The 20,246-nt window shown below is 42.7% G+C and overlaps 1 protein-coding gene across 10 annotated transcripts in view; it reads right to left on the reverse strand.

Moving 5' to 3' along the window:
* Window positions 1-20,246, reverse strand: part of LOC119463335 (catalase-like) — a 75,686-nt gene that overhangs the window by 18,221 nt on the left and 37,219 nt on the right. For 3 of the 10 annotated variants that reach the window (XR_007463539.1, XM_049656382.1, XM_049656380.1), the window contains exons 3-10: window positions 17,789-17,940; window positions 14,582-14,763; window positions 13,512-13,691; window positions 12,239-12,430; window positions 10,994-11,146; window positions 7,526-7,661; window positions 6,170-6,318; window positions 4,386-4,544 (exon numbers count right to left, since the gene is read on the reverse strand). Coding sequence is in view for 4 of the 10 variants with exons in the window: in XM_049656382.1 (XP_049512339.1) it covers window positions 4,386-4,544; window positions 6,170-6,318; window positions 7,526-7,661; window positions 10,994-11,146; window positions 12,239-12,430; window positions 13,512-13,691; window positions 14,582-14,763; window positions 17,789-17,940 (1,303 nt within the window). In the remaining 6 variants the exon portion in view is untranslated. Of the gene's footprint in view, window positions 1-3,169; window positions 3,273-4,385; window positions 4,545-6,169; window positions 6,319-7,525; window positions 7,662-10,993; window positions 11,147-12,238; window positions 12,431-13,511; window positions 13,692-14,581; window positions 14,764-17,788; window positions 17,941-20,246 lie in introns of all 10 variants that reach the window. The other 7 variants (XR_007463540.1, XM_049656379.1, XM_049656381.1 and 4 more) reach the window with 5 other exon arrangements.

The following is a 20,246-nucleotide window of genomic DNA, read 5'->3' on the forward strand; positions in this document are numbered from 1 at the left end:
TTGAACATTCGAAAACAATGTTGAAGCAGTGACCACTCAAGGACAAGCAGTGCATCAAAAAATTAGCATGTTGTCAAGCCTTTCCGCTTTGCGACGTCGCCATGCTTGTGCTACGAATGTGCCAAGCAGTGCAGGCATGGCTCATATGGATGTTTACATCAAGTGAATAGCTTGAAGGAAAATACAATGCGAAAACAAAGCAGGAGTTCATGTGAAATGTAGTACTACATTGATCCTGACATTTTCAAACTTCAGTGAAAGTTGGGCACATGGTGTTGCTTAACAGTGCATTAAAATAAGAGTATATTATATATACTTCTACGTTCAATCTCCGATAAACTGACCAAGTGTTGCACTGAAAGTGCTTCTCGTTAGGTCAGGAGGCAGAACTCACGTTTTCTTTGAAACATTCCCTACTACAAAATTGGTTTTCCAATATGCAGCCTGCGTGCATTTTATTAGCGAGAAATGTTTAAAGTGCTCAAATTGAAACTTTTCCATGGGCAGGCAAATCCTTTGAAGAAAAAAAAATAGTACAAGCATTGTTGCCAGCATTAACAGTATGCATAAAGAGAACAAAAAAATTATGTCAGTCATAAAAATTAAGTCACTGCATAATGCAGTTAAGTATAATTGTTTTTTGCTTGTGTCATTCAAATGCTACCAAAAAAAAGCGTCTTCCAACCATTCTCATCTGCCACACTCCACTCATTAGCCCACAAGATAGAAACTCTGCAAATGCTCTATTTGATTCTTTGACTCTCTGTATGTTGAATACTACCTCCGTATCTCAATTAGCAGTTTGTACTTTGCACATTACATTACAGAGTGATGTAAATGACACTCAAAGTCTTTCCTAATACAGATTAAAGCTAAACACTTTTTGTTTCTGGTGCAGTGTATTTATGACCTGTTGCAATGACAAGAGCCAACATCTGTGCAACAGTGACTGTGGGATTAAAATAATGTGCCCGTGCAAATTGTTCTGTACTAGCGAGTGACCATTTCGCATGCAAGCAGGTTAATGTGTAATTTTCTGTGCGAAATAGGCAATTCGCGACTCCAGCTTTCCTACACAAGAACTCGACTGGGGAAAAAGTTGAACATGCTTTTATTAATTATACATTCTTTGTTCATTTTGCACCAGCAAAAATTACTAATAAATTATACCAAGCGTAATTATGACACTAATCCTGTTTCTACATAAATTACTTCGTTAGGACTCAGGACATGAATAAAAACATTTCAATAAAGTCACGTGAAATCAGGAATGACTGTCCTATCAGCAAAAAAAAAAAAAAGAAGGTTATGGTACATGACAACTATTGTAACGTGCCAGCCGACACTACTCTTTCAAGTTGCAAATGGATTATAGGCAGCAAAGTAAAATGTCACGGTGACGGATATTTCGACAAGCTCTAATGTGAAAGCATGGTTAGACAAAATATGTACTCCGAGAAAAAAAGTTCAGAGACTGCTCTTGCTTCAATGGGAGTCTTGAAAGTATCACGCCCATGAAGCATAGAGACATACACAGTCTAAACAAGTCGATAGGCTTCTGTGCAAACAACAGCCCGTGACTGTCGTGCAGTGAAAGAAGGCTCTTAAAATTCTGTCACTCCTAAAGAGAGCCACTGCATTTTTGCAGCGTCGTTACTGCAGTCTCAACTTTCAGGATCTCGTGTCTAGGTTCGTGCTGGAGCCGGCGAACAGTGGACAGCTGTTTCCAGCATGCAGGAGCTTGCCGGGGTGTGCTGGACATAACCAGTGGCTAAGCAGTGCTGAAATTTGTTTATGGGGGGGGTGGCTCACCAACTGCAAGCTGCTGTTTTGATACCATGCGTTCTAGGTTTTTCCTAGAGCGATCCCGAGAAATGGCCTCATGAACCACGGTTTTAACTGGTACAGAAAAGTGGACAGTGCATGCATGAACATAGGCAACCGTCAACTTGCACAGTTCGAATGAGACAAGCACAAACCTTAAATATATGTGCACCTGACAAAACAAGGAAGTTTTGAAGATTTAAGAAAGCAACAATGCACTATCCAACCGTATACTCAGCAATAGGAGTGTCGGAATTATTCATATCTTTCAAATAATGCCTAGAATATTGCCCTATTTGATTATGTCCTCAAACTGAATATTCACTATTCAGATTCTTCTAATAGTTTTTGAATACTTCACATCACCGATTGTGTGGGATCAAACATGAAATTGAAGCAAAAATGTTATAACTGTCATACCATCCATAGTGGCCCTAACGTACTAGAGCACATCACATCACACAGCAACCCAGGCTTTTCTGACACCACCACGATCAACCATAATAAAATTTTGTCTAGATGTAGAATTCGGCAGTGGGTATTGTTTGGTATTTGATACAATAACGGCGCCACGTGCCATAACCATACGACTTGAAGGCACCTTTTAACTCTGCCATCGCCACAGACAGCACACATTGATGGTTTGGTCACAAAGGTATACACAGATGTTAATTGGCCCCCAAAGCTGCCCAATGCATGACTGCGTATGGTCCAAAGAGCCTCAAGTTTACTAACGAACTGCTTAGTTGTTCCTCATGTTCCCTTTGCACTTTTAGTAAAGCACGATTTTTAATGTGCAGTGCAATGACAGACTTCCTAATGTTGCAAATGCCAAGATGTCAAAATTGATATTAATGCTTAAAAGGCAGCACATTTACAAGCTATTGTACAAATATTTGATAGGCGTCTGGCCCTACTATTAGATCTGTATTTGATCTCAAGAATCGATATTTGCACACCCCAGCCAAGCAATAAATGCAGTCTATTGCTGAGGCTATATGCATGCCAAAGAATACCTTTCAGCATTTCATTACAGGTTGTCCTCATGCCGACTTGCAAGTTCAGTGCGAAATAAAACACTGCTGCTCAATGCAGGTATGTCTTCAGCAGGAATAGTGGGCCACAGAATGAACTTGTGTAGTGCAGTTGTTTGCAAGAATCGGAGGTACGAGCATATCATCTCAACATCTTCAGCTCCCCATGCATGTAACGAACATGCCAAATCAAAAATGCTGTTTCTGAAAGGACTGCGTCAATATTTGCAAGCATGCCTTAACTCCTTTGTTCCATGCACCCAAAGCTTGTGCCTGCGTTTGTAAATATTCCCCACATATACATTACATACCAAGAACCAGGTCTCAGAATTAATGGCTTTGCTTCAGTCGAGCGCAAAGTTGTCGCTACTTTGGGAAAAATCGATTTGGAAACACATTCTTCACTGAAGAAGACTGAAAGATAAATTATGTTACATCAAAATGAAAGCAGGGAATGGGAGGGAGGCAGGGTAAGCGGCCAAGGAGCTGTAGTCTATGTCCACACGAGTGGGCATAATGCAAACTGTTTCAGTCCAAGGATGCTTAATTGCAATGAAGGAAATGCACATGTTGTATATATTTAAGAAATTCACGAGCGCTCGAATTGGAGAACTGATGCAAGGTCACCAGAGCTTGCAACATCCCCAAAAAGATAATCTGAAATGTCACCTATGCCTTAAACGAGAGTTCTCTCGGAACATACAACTACTACAAAAAAAATTTGAAGTCGTGGTGCAATTGCATTGTTTAGAAGTACTACCGAGTAGCAAGAGCGAGTCACGCGGAACACAACAGATATGAAGCAATCACCGCCGTATAAAATGTTGAGCATTTTCAGAGAGCGCAACTAAGTTCTTAACGATAGGCGTGAGTATGTTAAACATTTTGCAAAGACCACACAAGCATGCTAGCAATAGCTGACAGGCATTTGCATGGAAATATAACTTCTTGAAGTTTAGTAAGCACTTTGAGAGCACCTTAAATATTTGCTCTCATGTAATTATTACGGCAGAAGTAACTTATTTTAAACTGTAACCTCGCTTCGCTCCATATCTTGTTTCAGATGGCTTGAAACTAATATAAGCATTAAACTAACATAAACCGACATTTTCAGTACAGCATATGCACAGCATGGTTTCCTAAAAGTATGGTAGGCTTGCTTGAAAAGCACATGCTTTAATTGGGAAACATGTCTTGCTTTCCGAAGGATAAGATTGAGTCCCCCAATGTAGTTTCCCCAGACTGTTGCTTGTACACAAGGCCAGTGGCAATATTTTTTGTCATGGCTTTGATGCTATCGAGAGTTCCGTGGAGCTGGTCGAGGTGACTGAAACCTAATGAATCTGCACTAGGTCACAAATAGGTTCATTTATTATTATTTGCATTTATTGTTATTCAGAGCCTGTTTTATGCTGCAAAAATGCAACAGAAAGGTGCATTATACGATAACCAGCTTTATGTAACAGCTTTGAACCACAAGCACGGCAGCGGACAATGGCGAAACGCAGTTGGTGCAGGTGGACTCACCTGCACGAGCTTTTCAAGCTTCTTGGCGATCTGGCCACCGCATTCGGGGTGTGCCTTGGTGAAGTTTGTTACAGCCCGCTGGCGGATGAAGTCCTGAGCATCCTTCAGGTGGTTGGCAATGTTGGAGGTCAAGCGGTCCCTTTCCTCAGCACTCAGCATCTGTGATACAGAAGATGAAAGAAGATATTTGTAGTCGGACGTAGCTTGTTACAAAAAAAAATGAGGCATAAGAAAGTGTTTGCGATCTGCAGTGGCTGCGACTTCACTATTGTGAAAAAGCTGCCTCCCGTCGCCTCACCAAATCTCTTCATGCAACAGAAACTACAAAAGCAAGGCATTCAGAATTAGCGTAAATGACATTTATTCGAATCTAAGCAGATAGATTAAGAAACACGTCTCGAAACTCCAGGGTTGGCTTAGGTTTGAGGATTTTGTTGGGAGTAACTGAAATGGAGAAATGATACTCGGCTAGTGTCCCCACAAAAAGATTTTTTATCCATCGCAATACGCTGGGCAGGCAACTGAAGCACAGGCGAAAGCATGCCATTTTGACTGTTTCGAGTGCATTCTAAAATTTTCTTCTGCCATGCTAAAGCCGCTTCATCCCCGCACCAACCTGGTCGGTAGAAACGAGTATGGAGGGGCTTTAGAGCATGCTGTGTGGACGTGCATAGGTTGGATTGCCACAGCCTGTGACAGCATTCAAGAAGATCCAATTAAATGTGCATCTTGAACGTGCATTTGAAGAAGATGACAAAGAGCCCAGCTATGGCGACGGTGGGCGAGCTTGGACAATTTTGTGACTGGCGGGGACGCTGGTACTACTTATCTCAGTGGACCTGCTTTCGACAATTTTTTTTTTTTTACTTTCCGACATTCTAAATTTTGAGGCTCGGCTAGAGCTGAGGCTGGCTTAGATTCGAATAAATACGGCAACTAATAGTGTTGCATTTTTTTTTCTTGGGTCCACGCTTTCTACACACAACATTTCAAACAATGAATTGTTACCAGCTCACTTAGCTTCATGGACTTAGTTGACAAGATTCAGCTCAGTGGTGAGCGCCTAGCATATCGCGAACTAAAGCAGCGATTTTTTCGAGGAGCCCCTGAGCAGTAACCAACATGATCAGCCATTCCCACATCACGGAGGGCTTCTTAAGTTGTGAACGCAGTTTATAGATGTACAAGTAGTTTTTCATGAAAGAAAAAGTTTGCCTTTGCAGTGGCATAGTAGACACCTTCGAAACGAGAATCAGTAAATATCCCAACCAAAAGTTAGGAAGCCTCGGATATAACCTGCAATGCACAAAAACACCTGAATATGCTGCACATATTATCAATGACCAATTAGTGAATAATACTGTGGTGGAACTTGGCAGGAGATTTCACACAATTTTACAGGTACTCCTTTATTGGATGTATGCATGTGTCGATTAATCACGCTCTGCACAAGGCTTGCAGTCTGAACATGCCAGAATGAACGAAATAAAGCTTCCAAAAGAAACTTCGTACGCAACATTTGTACTTTTAGATCCTCTAGCTTTCTGGAGAGGCCTTATTAGGCACCAAACTATATTGAGAAAATGAACAAGTTTCAGAACATTAGTGTTCCAATGTTCATTAGAATCAATGAAAAAGATGGTCCACAAGAGGATGGAGGCTTTAAGTGGTTAATAGTCATTGAACAAAGATTGTCGCTGGAGCCAGTGATATTCTTTGTTCAATTGCAGTCAATAAGCAGCTAGCCAAGCAGCTACATGTACACAAAGTGTGCAGTTTCGAACCTTCCAGAAGTTGCCTGGCTGAGTGAAGTTGTCCTCATCACCACTGTTCCAACGGTCAACATCACCAGAAACTGGGAAGCTGTGCTCCTTCAGCTTGGGGTTATCCACCGGTCCAGAGAAGCTGTTTGGGAAGTAGTTTGGTGCTCCATCTACGAACAGTCCCAATGAGAAGGAGATGACAGTCAGTACATCTGGCAACAATTCAGATAACAAATACTGTGTTCCAAGGTTTTGCACTATAATAAAGCTACATCACAGGAACAATAGTTCGGCTGTCCATGCCCTTTTAATGATAACAAAGTAAATTTGCACGTGGCAATTTACAGGCATCACTTGTAGATGACTTCTCGAGGACACATTTGGTTCCCAACAAACCAAATATTTGCGAATGAAGCAATGTATTAAGCATTCGTGAATGCATAGGAATAACTTGCATCAAATGCTTAATCTGATACAAGTGGCTACTTGATACCTATAACCGTAAATTTTGGAAATGTCACAGCTGCACATGCAGTGACCCGATAAAGAAATTGTAAACTTTTTTGTAAATATCAACATTTACAAAGAATGTCATTTGTTTGCGATTCATGTTATGGCTTGTGTTAACCGCATTTATTCCTTTATAAGGCGGTTACGATAGTAAGGTGAGGGTACAGCTATGGGGGACTGAAGAAACAAACTTATGCACATTAATATAAGGCGATTAAGAGAAGCCGCTGCAACACTGCAACCATGAAATGAGGGAAGAGAGCTTCAACACGCAGAGGCGGGGACAGGGAGTTCCTTACGAGATAATGGAAATGGATTTGCGGGAACTTTCCTTTGAGGTGCGGCTTATCGGCAGCGTGCGCTACAATGTCGCGAAGCCACACTGGAAGACAAAATTCGCACTGCCGTGATGCCACACCACAAAGCAAAATTGATGCATAACCGCACTCCACCTTTACTCATTCTCGGTGCGGGTTTTACGCAAGAAAATATGGTACAGCATCACTTGCCAAATTATTACAATCTGCGCTGCACATTAAAACCTGGATCGCTAAGAATGTGGCATCGATGCCACCATATTGAAACAGTAACTGAATATCAGCCTCACACATAAAGAGACTGAGGCCAAGGATTCTGGGATAAAACCTTGCCTTATATTCTAACAATACGGTATCAGTGTGTCTTAGGACAGGCAAAGAAGCTTCTGGATCCTAGAAGATGTTCATTTATGTATGTGAATCACACACTGGAATACAGAAGTTCAATTATGTTACACACGTATGAAGAATATTGCTCCCTACTACAAATACAGTTATGTCATGCTTTACTTTGCAATAAGTGGTGCACCTAGATGAATAAAGAGTGTACCTTGTTCCTTCACAGCCATAAAACCATCGCGCTCGTAGTTGGCTGTGCGTGCCTTGTAGGGGCAGTTCACCGGGATCTGCAAGAAGTTGGGTCCAAGGCGGTGCCTGTGCGTGTCGCTGTAGGAGAACAGACGTCCCTGTGAAAGACATGGAAAAAGAGATTATCTCGTAAGCTGTGTTGCTCAAATTAGTGGAGGAATGAGATCCACAAAATACGGAATCTCACATCATAGCTCGAGGCTTAACCCTTTCCCTACTGACAACAAGCCAGTCTATATCATTTGAATTCGTACCGCTCATAGCAAGTATGGATTCTGGGCCTGTCCAAACTAAAATTTGCAAAGAAAAGTTTGGCTTCACTGAACATACGATAATTCAGCTTCACTGCATGCATTTTTTTCTATGTTACCTGATCGGTAACTCGATAGAGCAACATGTGTTTGTACTGGCAACCGGCTTTCCAAAATGACATCGTCTCGTGGAGGCTCTGATTGACGAGAACTCTAGATCTAAACCTCGCAGAAAGGATGCAAATCTTGAGCTGCTCATGTCCTGACCCGTCAACTACGTCATGCACATGCCGCCAACTGCTAAAAGTGAAAAGTAAATAAATGAGACTGTGTGCTCAAAGCTACCTCAGGTCAACCGCAGAGAAGTACTCGGATGGAAATGAGGACCTGCTGTGAAGTGTGCTGTGAAGTGTGAAGGGTGCTGCATAGCACAGTGCACTCAACCTTTTCCAAGGTTGCCCTCTGTGAGGTACACTTCAAAGCAAAGTAATTAAATTCTGCGGTTTTACATGCCAAAACCAGAATATGATTATGAGGCATGCTGTAGTGGGGGACATCAGGTTAATTTTGTCCACCTGGGGTTCTTTAACGTGCACCCAATGCACGGTACACAGGTGTTTTGTCATTTCGCCTCCGTTGAAATGCAGCCGCTGTGGCCCGTACAACTTCGCTTTTAACTTTCTCATTTATCCGAGTGATAGTAGTGCTCTAGTCTAGAGCAAAACACCTTTTCAGCTAACTTGTCATTTTTAAGCTTCACAGCGAAGTTTTTTTTATTAGTACTGCTGGTTAAGTAGCTTTGTTAGTTTTCATGCTACTTCTTTTTTCAAAGACTTCTTGGAAATAAAAGCTTTCAGTATTATATTTTTAGCTCTTTAGGTATACGTTTGCTTGAATGAATAAAAACAATAGAGTTATGCAGGCCATTCTTGGTAGCAAGAAGGTTAAGGACCTCCGAGCACAGCTGCCAGAGGCCAACCTCTCATGCATATCATGGACCACCATTTTCATACGTAAATGCTTCTGATCAAAGTTATTGAAAGTTTGCCCAGGCTTTTAGCAATTCTGGAATGACAAAAAATGTAACCAGCCCATGCATCACTCTTAAGTAGACGTTATGTTAATGCATACTAGCAGGAGTTGAACAAGCAATACATATATGGTTCAATATATTAATGCTGAAGTTTATCAGTGCTTAGAAGATGTAGTGGACCAATAGGAGTATGAACATGTGTTCACTTATTGATCGGTTTAAATGCCTCAATCCCCTGCTGCTGAGCTGTGCCTATGCTCAAAGGCTAGTGGAGTAGTACTGGAGCTGTGAAGAGAAACTATTCTAAGGTGAAATGTAACGAATGTGATAAACTGAACCAAACCTCAAACCTGAAGTATCTGAGAAATTGTGTAAGAACTGGCTAAGGCTGGCTGAAAATACTGGTTCATTTACAGTTCGATAAAAACAGTTGAGGAGCACTGATTATGTTCACTTTTACAGTCTACAGCTGCTCTTATTCTGCATTAAGTTATCTGCTTTAGTTTTCTGTGCTTAAAAAAAATAAACCTTTCCTTATTTGTTCATCTTCTGGGGTGTTCCCCAAGTCGATCTAGTTATGCAGAAAATATTGAACAATTTGATGTTGCAAATAGCCAGTATTAGATTTGAGTACAGATTCAAATGAAAAGATACTGCATCAATGCGTGAATATGCAAATATTTTGATGCCTAGTCAGCACCAGTGACATTTTCAGATCAAAGTGTGGCTCTACTCGCATCACTTGCCATGAATAATTACCAACAACTTTTATCCATGCCAAGATGAAAGATGACATAAGCACATTTTGAATGTTGAAAGACAACCGTATTGGAGTGCGATGTAAAAGATGCATCAGTAATTATGCTTATTGTGCCAAATCTACACATCGGCTGTAATGTAGCTCTGGATCAACTTTGGTTTTAGGTTTGCACACATATTGACACGCTGCTGTTTCTTTTTAACAGAAGCTTTCTTAACCGAAGTAGCAGAAGCTTTCTTAACCAAAGTACACTGGGTCAATGATGTTGACAGTGCAATTAAAGATGCTGACTTGGTGGGCTTAATCCAGATACCATGCAGTGCATATGTTATGTCTTTGCAATGTTTTTATTGTAGTTTGTAATGCGGGCCAATCTTTGAGGCAGGGCAACGTTACAGCACTTGTGCATGTCACTGCATTAACCAATAGAGCTAACTAACAAGTGTCCCCAGCAGTATCTCAGCAAGAGTATCGGGGAAGCTATGGCTTGACAAGGATAACCACATTGCAATTAGTATTCCTGTAACCTCTCCTCTCCCATTCCTGTATCTTGCACATTCTGCTCCTATGAGTATGAAGCCTATGACTGGCAATCAAATCCGCAATGCGACAAGTTCATCTCATTAGCCAAGTTGGATCCTGAAAGAATTTCTAAAAGCTTTTCCTTCGTAATTTTTTTATTATAGTAATGTTTGAGAGTGAATCGAACACAAGTCAAATAATGCAAAAAGGGAATGAAATCAAATGTTGACTGGTTTTTGAATATTCAATGGCCGTTATCACAATATAACACCATGTTCACATCCTGGTATTCATAACGTTAGCAAGGTTCTGTCATTATAGTGCATGGTATTAAACGTTTTAGAAGCATAAATGAAGCATTAGGAAGAAATTCGTTCGCATGTACAGGAATCTTTAGAAAGTACGAATGATCGCAGTGTTCCCAGTAAAATCTGCCTTCCTGAGCCATGTGGCCTGCTTCACTACACAAATTCTCATGTTTTATGCCTACACAGATGAAATTTGCCATTTTGCCCCAATCTTATGTGTGATTGTGTACGCTTCGAATACTGAAACTATTTGAAAACTACAATTGTATTTGCATTTATTAACGAATAGCGAGAACACCAATAGTGACTATTTGATTCAAAGACTGAATTGAATAAGACTATTTGATTTGTCATTCAAAAGTTGAAAGGAAATATTTTCACACCCCTACTGCAAACCATTCACAGCAACAGAATACTGTACTTAAGCGACTTAAAGCAACTGTCATTGAAGATGTGCAATTTGGTACCCTCCGCACATTGCAAGAAAAGCACAAGGCAGCAACGATCAAAGTACGGTGAATAGCGATAAATTAAGCCACCTGTGCAAGATGCCTACCTGAAGCATCTTGTCGGGACTGGGCTCGATGCCCGGTACAAGGTTTGCAGGACAGAAAGCAATCTGCTCCACTTCGGAGAAGTAGTTCTTCGGGTTGCGGTCCAGCACCATCTTGCCCACCGGAATCAAGGGGAACTCGCTATGAGGCCACACCTACAAAAAAAAGTTGAAGCAGCAGTGCATAAGAACTTGGTCAAGCAAGCACAAATCAACAAGGGACACGAACATAAAATGATAGTCTTCTGCAGAAATGCTGTATTATGCTGAAAAACGCAGAACTTTAAGGTCAAGAAAGTTTTACAAAAGAGAAAAACAGTCACCCGCCTAAGACTGACACAAACCCAAGTGCTACTCCCAAGTGAATAAGAAACAGCACTTTTTCATTTTGACTGCTCGGAGTTCTAGCTTTTGTTGAGCATACATTAATTGAAATATTGCGTACACATACATTGAGAAACGCTATCCGCAGAGCTGGCAATCAAAATTCAAACACAATTGCACTGAGTAAAAGAATGCGCAACACGAGAGATTTAAGGATAAGTCCTGAACTGGAGCGCATGTGTGATTCATCATTTCACTGCGCATTCACTGTAGCCAGAACAGAAAGGCATCTCAGAATTTTGTGCTGTATACATCACTGCCAGAAGCACAACAAACCGTAAGCACAGTTCTTTTAGGAACACTGCTCAAGTACGCATTGCAAGAAAGGCGACTTGTGCCCATTGCCGGCACAGTTGCAAAGTTCTCCTGCAGACCCCTTGCTACTGTCAAAACTAATCACTGTGCTAGAAATGCTAGCTGTTGTGTCTGAATTACTGTGCCTAATTGCTGGCCAGGTGTTCAAGCCCTGTAAACTTAAATTTACAACAGCCTAAGATCCAGGTTCTGGAGCACTTGCTTTAGTGCTAAAGATTTGATCAATTGTACATATTGTCTTGGCAGAACTTTTGATGACTGGAAGTATTCAAAGCATTCCACACGTACTGTGTTGCTTTGAAGCAATGTTTAAATGTGAAACTTCTCTACTTGCTTTAGCCAAACCTGCAAGTTAACTGCATAAGCAACCTTAACTGCCAACTGTATACAAACAATATGATGCAGTTATTTTATAGCCGTTTAGCCAGACTCAAAGCCTGGAAAGCCTGGCATAAAGAGAAATCATTCACAACTTCCTTGTGTAGCACTGTAGTGTATTATATAGCAAGATGCCACTGAACATGTGGTAGCTATACTTCAGCGTTTCACCTTTGTCAAGTCGAAGGGGTTGAACTTCCAGGTCTTTGCCTGTTCAAAGGTCATAACTTGGATGTAGAAGGTCCAAGATGGGTACTGCTTGTTGGCGATGGCATTGTAGAGGTCACGAATGGAATAGTCGGGGTCCTTGGATGCGTATTCGTCTGCCTTCTGCACGGGCAGGTTCTTGATCTTCTGGTCAGTCTGGAATAAAGAAATACGCTTGGTCAATGCGAGGGCAATTTAGCATGTACAGTCAATGTCACTTGCAGAGTAGCTTTTGACAAGCTAGGCAAGTTGCACAAGAGAGATTAAAAATGAACTCTGGTGCTTTACCGTGCTGAACATCCTACATGGGAGTCAAGTACGTGGTGATGTGGATAAGTCAAAAATATTTCACAGCCAGTCCATGCATGACCAAAGACTACATGCGAGTGAGAATTAGTGTCTAGCTGCAGGTGAGTAGCAAGTCTAATGTAGTACAGGTTGGTAGAGAGAAAAATTGAATAGCACAGTTCAGCACTTGCACCTTTTTCTTTGAATTCAAAATACTGCGCATGTACCTAGAGGGAATTACCATACTGGCAATACATTGCAAACAGTAGAAATGCTGTGACAAAAAAAAGGGGATGGAAAGAAAATACAAAATCAAGAGAAATAAATTACGACAGCAAAAGGCGACACTAAGGACATGTGTCATTCACGAGTAGAAAATCGAAAGTCCAACCTATATCGCTTTAGGTAACCACATCGCTGGCATCACCACAAATCACGGAGAAGGACTGGCCTTTAGTGCGAGAAATGACTTATCAAATGCGGTGACAACTTGCATTGGGCAAGTTGTTCCACTCCCTGTGCAAGGAAGAAAATGTTGCAGAACCAAAGTCGGACAGTGTAACTCAAAAAGTTTTCTGCTCTTGCCTCCCCTTTGGAACTGAAGCATGGGCAGCCTTATGTAATGTTGTCAATTATGTCAATTATGTGCAACTTGTGATATGCGAGGTTGAGGTAGGAACGCCTGAAAAAGCAATGGTAAGTTACTAGGTGGTAACAAGATAAACTTTTAAGGGCGGCTACACCGACAGCACGGCTGTGAATATTAGTAAAATGAGTGGCATTATTTTGAATGGCTTCCAACTTCTTAATAGTATGCTAATCAGGTACATGAAAAGTACTCGGCCTCATGCACGACAATAGTAGTACTTCAAAATTGTCATGCATCAAAAAAAAAAAAAGTTGCGTGAACACTATGATGCATTCGAAGCACTGAAAGGCAGTTACCAACCTTGTAGTGGAACTTGCAGTAGACAGCTTCGCCCTTGGAGTTGACCAGCTTGAAGGTGTGCGAGCCATAGCCATTCATGTGCCTGTAACCGTCGGGGATACCACGGTCGGAGAAGAGGAACATGACCTGGTGCGTGGTCTCTGGGCGGAGGCTGATGAAGTCCCAGAACATGTCGGCATCCTGCACAAAGATAGCGAACATAACTGCCGCATATCTGCTGAAATAACCACTCCCATTTTGGGAACAGGATTCTGAGGGTGCTTGTGCTAAAACAAAATTGGCTGCAACATACATGCAATAAGCCACAGAGCTGAGTGTAATGACCAGCAAATGTTATAGAGTCATCTGATAACTTGCTGCATGGCCAGTGGTTATTTAATGCTTGCCCAGGTAAAGAATGCTCTTATTTTAAGGTGACAAAACACATATGATTTAAGTAGCTTTATCGCTAAAGGCAGCACGTCAATACAAATCGGCACATAAATTGTCGCAACAGCAGCATTGAACCCCAAATACGAAAATTACTGCTACTGATAAAGTGGTTGAATGCATAGAGCATTCAGGGATTATTTAACCCCTCGAGAAATATGAAGAAAAAGAAAAGAAAGGCTTGTTTTGAAAATTCTGTAGTGGCTAAACACACATTTCCAGCACGAAAGTGCTCAATGCCACTGAGCATTATAGGGAGAGCTACCTACTGCAAGTTAAATTGCCACATTCGAAGTAGCACATCATGAGTAATTGCTTCTTGAAACAAATTTGGTGCTCCCACTCATATATACGAAAAACAACAAGGCATTAGAGATTACAAGAAGTTATCTTGAGATGTAAAATACCAAAAAGGAAGTACGAAATGGGTCAACACTATGGCTCCTAAAGCTACTATACTGCCAAGTTAATTAAGCTTAATTTGGATTAGACTTGCTGAAGAATTGTGCACTGAAGGCATAGATTTGATTGCTATGGACAGCTGTTTTTACTGTTAGAGCTCACCTGTCATACGATGACAATGACCTAATCTGTCGTATATGCCACCTTGCACATGCAAAAAATTCAGAAGAGTGACCAACCTTCAGGTGGGTGGCCGGGTTCCGCTTCTGCGTGTGGATGAAACTAGGGAAGAAGAATGGGTCCCGGATGAAGAAGATGGGTGTGTTGTTGCCAACAAGATCCCAGTTGCCTTCATCAGTGTAGAACTTGACGGCGAAGCCACGAGGATCACGAACAGTGTCCGCTGAGCCACTCTCTCCACCTGAGCAGACACGAGTGCAAGTATAGTCAAATTTTGTGAGTACTTTCAGATGCTGACTTATCGGGACAGTTCAAATGAAACAAACGTCTTGGTCTCATGAAGATCTAAAAATATTGAACTTGTATAGGTTGGCCACTTGGGAGTAATTCCAAGGTTATTCACCCCTAATACTGCCACCAAGCAGCAGCAAGCATATCGTGCATATTAATATAACCAGAAATAGACTAATTTTCAGTGCTGCAGCACAGTATGAAACCTTTATTTGAACTTTAATGACACTTTAAATACATGCAATGCTTTGCGTTTATCCATAGTTGCACACATCTTTTGCACTCTTTTCCATCTAAAATGCTTACAAGTGAGCAAGTAAAACCTTACACAGGATGGCTCTCTGATCTAGGGAGCTCATAAGCGTGTCTCAACCTGTAGGTTAGGTCCTGTGGAATACTGTACAATATGTCAATCAACTATGCAAAGCGAGTTATGCTACCATTTAAAGTACAGTTCAACTCTAACTCTGACGCACTTCAAGAAGCTCGAGTAAATGTCTTTCCAAACGAAAGGCATAAAGGGTGCCGTCAGTGAGAGTTCTGCAGTGCTGTCAACTTTTGTTTCAACAATACAAAGTCCCTTCAAACGTTCAATCTGATGGCATTTTACAATTGAGTAGATATTCGCACCCGCTGGAATCTAAACCATATCTTATGTACAGTCGACTTTGGTTAATCTGACCTTAATAGGATCTGCAAAATTATTATAATTATCCGGCGGGCTGAGCTCAATAAAAAGACAAACCGTCTAAACACCACTGCTTTATTTGGCAGTATTTTCCCCGATGTTATCATTCCTCAAATCAAATGCATACCAAATTTGTATGGGTTCATATTACAAAACAATGTCCCCCAAATCTGAGGCGCCCCAGGTTTCAAGTAGCATGCCTACGATTCTGGCAATGACAAATAATCTGAAACCTGTAGAGTTTTATTTTATTTCAAGAAACCCCTAAAGGCCCTCACAACGACAGTACAGTAAAACCTCGTTAATTCGGAAAATCTGTTAATTCGGACTCGTCCTCTAGAGTCCCGGCCGGCGTATGCATTATTCAATGACATCAAACTCTCGTTAATTCCCACTACTTTCACTCTCTCCACCTGAGCGAAGAGCGCCGCAAATGTGCGACGCAAAAGAGCAAGAAATGGCACTAGCACCCAACCGAAACGAAGCAGCGGAGTCCGCATCGCCACGGCCATCAGTTATATCGTACGTGAATCACAGCAACGCCGGAACGCTTCGAGCCTATTTGCGTATTTAAAGCCTATATTTTTGCGTTTACCGCCGCGCATAACACCGCGTTGGCCGCGGGCTTTCGTAACCGCGTAGTCGCCATCCACAATCGCGTCGATAGTGGCCGCGGTTTTCTCCGCAGCGGTTGCGACGAGCAGTAGTTTCGCTTTTACTCGGTACGCGAGTCGGCCGCGTGCCTAGAGAACTGCGTAGTCGCCATCCATGATCGCGTTGATAGCGACCGCGGTTTCGTCCTCAGTTGTTGCAGCGAATGGTAGTTTCGTTCAGACTCGATGCGTGCGTCGGGTGCGTGCCTTCAGCACCGCAAAGTCGCCGTTCATAAGCGCGTCGACAGCGGCCACGGTTTTCGACGCAGCGGTTGCGGCAAACAGTTGTTTCGTTTTGACTCGGTGCAAAGCTGTCGAGCTTGAAGAGCACCGGCTACATCGCGATTATGTTTATGTTTTCGCCAGCTCACTGGCGAAAACGTAATAGTACAAAGCGCGTCGCAAATGAAGGTGCGCGCAGCGAAGAAAGTGGCGAGGCCTCGATCGCCGCTGCGAGAGCCAGTGAGTCACGATATGACGATAATTTCAGCTTCCGCTCTGCTTTTGTGCAAAATAGCACCAAAAGTTGCAGTGATTCACTGAATAAAAGCGCGTTGACGTAGTAAGCATTTGCTTATTGATTTCTGGATACCCTCGATAATTCGACATTCGGTTAATTCAGAAATTCTTTTTCGGTCCCGTGAAATCCGAATTAACGAGGTTTTACTGTATTAAATAGGGGGGTGGCAAAAATTGAATGACAAATTATAGAAGCGCGAAAATGAATAGACAACAAGAGTGAAAATGTGGCGGAACAACACTCAACGAAAACATAATGAAAGTACGCACAATAATAAACAGTGCAGAAAAATATCGCACCAGTGGCGCACCGACGAGGGGGGGGGGGGGGGGGGGGGGGGTGTTGTAGGCCGACTTATCCCCCCTCTTTTGTTTAACCCCTTTTGTTTTCTTGCGCATTTGAGTACTGCAACTAAGATGTAAGACGCGCAATCGTCTGCACACTCACAAAATGCGCCTTTTTTTTTTTTTTACAATTTCCCGTGAAGAAATTGAAATTAGTGCTATTTAGATGGTACTGGCAAACTGTTTTAACGAATTTTTATTTTGTGACGGTCCATTTGCCGCAAAGGCAAATGGCAAGTGCGAAAAGGCAAGCAAGTTAGCACCATGTGAAATATGCTTTACGCGACTCTGCTAGGTATTACGAGATTTCTAATAAACGATAGTCTCGGCCCGTAGAAATGTATAGGCGCCGGCCGGGACCTCTGATCGGGATCGAATTAACTGAAGAATTGAAATCACGGGAAGTGGACTGTGTACAATTGGCTGTGAGAATGACACGCCCACATTTCTCGTCAACCACTCAACGAGAAATTGAAAAACTTGTACAGGCGAGGGGGGGGGGGGGGGGGACGCCAATCTATTGTAGAGGCGCCCTTACTAAGGCACAACCGTCTAACTCGCTGCACAATGAGCGTGTTGAAAAAAAAATCTGCGCTTGATTACACGTATTTGCGAGCAAACACTTGCTCGAAGCCAAGTAAAAGAACAGGCTAATATAGGTGGCATATTTTCGACAGCAAACAGAACAAGTAAATGAAGAAAAGCAGGAAAAGAACAAATATGGTTTGTCAGATGATCAATGACAGTTCGCAAACAAACAAGTCGCGTACCGACGGTGGAGAAGCGCACGGCCATGGGAGTCCTCTTGCCAACCTGACTGAAGATGGAGGCCTTGGTGTACTTGGTGATGTCGTGGGTCACTTCGAAGTAGCCAAACGCTCCGGCGCCCTTGGCGTGGACGACACGCTCCGGGATACGCTCCCTGCACGGAACAAACACGCGTCAATCTCACGGTGCGCAAATTAAATGCGAGTAATGAAGGATAAGCATGTCATCGTACGCAAAAACAAGAAAAAAGGAACCGCACGGAAACAAGAGACCGGTGGCGAATCCACCTTGAAGTTGCCGAATCACCCACCGTGGCGGCGCAGTGGCTTTCGCGCAGCCCGAGGGCGCGAATCCCGGCCGCGTTTCGATGGGTGCGGAATGCAAAAAAAAAAAAAAAAAAAAAAAAAAGAAACGCATACGTGCCTTGCATTCAGTGCATGTGAAAGAACCCCAGGTGGTCGTAAGTTGATCCATTGCCCGTTTAGTGTACCTTACGGTGGTAATTAAAGGCGACGGCCTTCGGTGTCCTCGCGCGTTCCATTTCACGGCCGCCACATCGACCGCGCCTGGTACGTTGTCACTACAACATTGCACGACACAGCGAACATCCTCAGCGTAGCACGTCTAGCTTGAGGCGCACATACCACACCCGGGACCGCGAAGCACTTTTGCGCAAGCGGTACGCATTTCACGTCCTGGTAAACGCAATCGCCTATACGCACCGCTTTCGTAACGTAGAAGCCCAAGTTCGGTCTCGACTGACGTGCTTTCTCTGTTTACCACGGCGCTTACCACTGCTATGGCAACGTTGTAGCATAGGCCGACACGTGCTCGCTACATGGGCTGACGCATGTAAAACTGAAGGAATCACCGAGGCAGGCTTCTCCCAACAACGCCTCTTATTGCGGTGAAGCCAGCTTTGACTAGCACGCAAGCACGGTTTCGCAGGAGTTACAAGAGCGCGCAGGACTACGAGTACGAAGTGCACGTCATTAACAGCAGTAAACGGTTCCGTACTAAAGTAGTGCACGTGCGAGGTAATGCGAGCAAAGCTTATTCAATGAGACTAAAAAGGGTTGCAGTATAACCCAGGACCGCGGCGAGCCAATTATTTTTGATACGCTGAATTTGATGCCTAAAAACTTATTTACGCGTTGGAAACCCAATGTAGAGCCCGTACTAGCGTTTTGGGTGTGCTGGAGCGAATTTCCAGATGTGGATATAGTTGAGCAAACCAATTACTAAAGTTACTAGCGTACTAATAATTTTTAATCAATTAAAATTTCAACGTTTTCCTCGCAACAATACTATCCATGCCAGAAAGAAATTTGAAGTTGTTTTAATTGTCGAATGTGAAATTGCGTTGGGCTACGTGGGGTTAAAAATATATTCATTAGGAGCTCTTATGAGATCGCGAACTGACTTCCTATAGTTGTAGCGTGGATCGACACCAACGAAGTACAATTAATTTATGCTGACCTGCCGCGCTGTAGATCTCGTTTTGATGCCGACACCTGAAGGGCAGTCCAGCAGAGGGAATAGGAGGAAATGGCAGATAGAAAAAAGTCCCAGGAGGGGGGGGGGGGGGGGGGGTCCCAGGTGGTACGCGAGCGTTTTTTTTTTTTTTTCGTCATTTTGCCCCTATCGAAATGAGACCACCAGCATCATTGAAGAGGGTGTTTACGTTATATACCGCACATTTAACGTTTAACTTAACAGTATTGCGTTCACGAAATGCAATGATATCAATATCTTTATCTACAAGGATATCAATATCCTTAGGACACGCTGCCGTCCAGCGTACGTTGCTCGCAAAATCGTTAGGCATTACCTTCCTTATTTATGCTGCAGACATCTGTGGCACGTGTCCGAGAGACATGTCGTGCATGTCGGCGCCTTCTGAACAGTGCTTCTTAGAACGACAATTATCTACGATATCACCTTAACCATACCTTTCTGTGCTAAATAACAGAATATTACAGATAAAAATATGACACCAGTGAAAGTTAACCCACACAACATTCCGATTTGTGTAAAGTCGTAATCGCTTGTTGGATGCATTGTAAAACAGGAGGTCCCCTGGACAGTTCTACTTTGGGACCTCCTAATGTACTACCTAAGATTTTCTTTTTTTTTTTTTTTTTTGCTCTTGCGCTACAAATCATGATGAGATACACACCTTGCGCGCAACAGCAATTGTAGTAGGCATAGGCCTTATTTCTGACTCTTCACCGTCGTACCACCTGACAATATACTAATGATGCAAGCGCCTCGGCGACGTTTTCATAACAGAGGGGGACCAGACTCGATCCATGCTGATGTGCCTTTTCATTGTTTACTACGGCGTGATGGTATGCTAATGATGCAACCGCCTAGGTGACGGTTTCATAACATGCAGAGGGGACCATGTTCGATCCATGCTGATGTGTCTGTGTTTACTACGGCAGTTACCATCGTCAT

Source organism: Dermacentor silvarum, chromosome 9, assembly GCF_013339745.2.
Source record: "Dermacentor silvarum isolate Dsil-2018 chromosome 9, BIME_Dsil_1.4, whole genome shotgun sequence".
Classification (NCBI taxonomy): Eukaryota; Metazoa; Arthropoda; class Arachnida; order Ixodida; family Ixodidae; genus Dermacentor; species Dermacentor silvarum.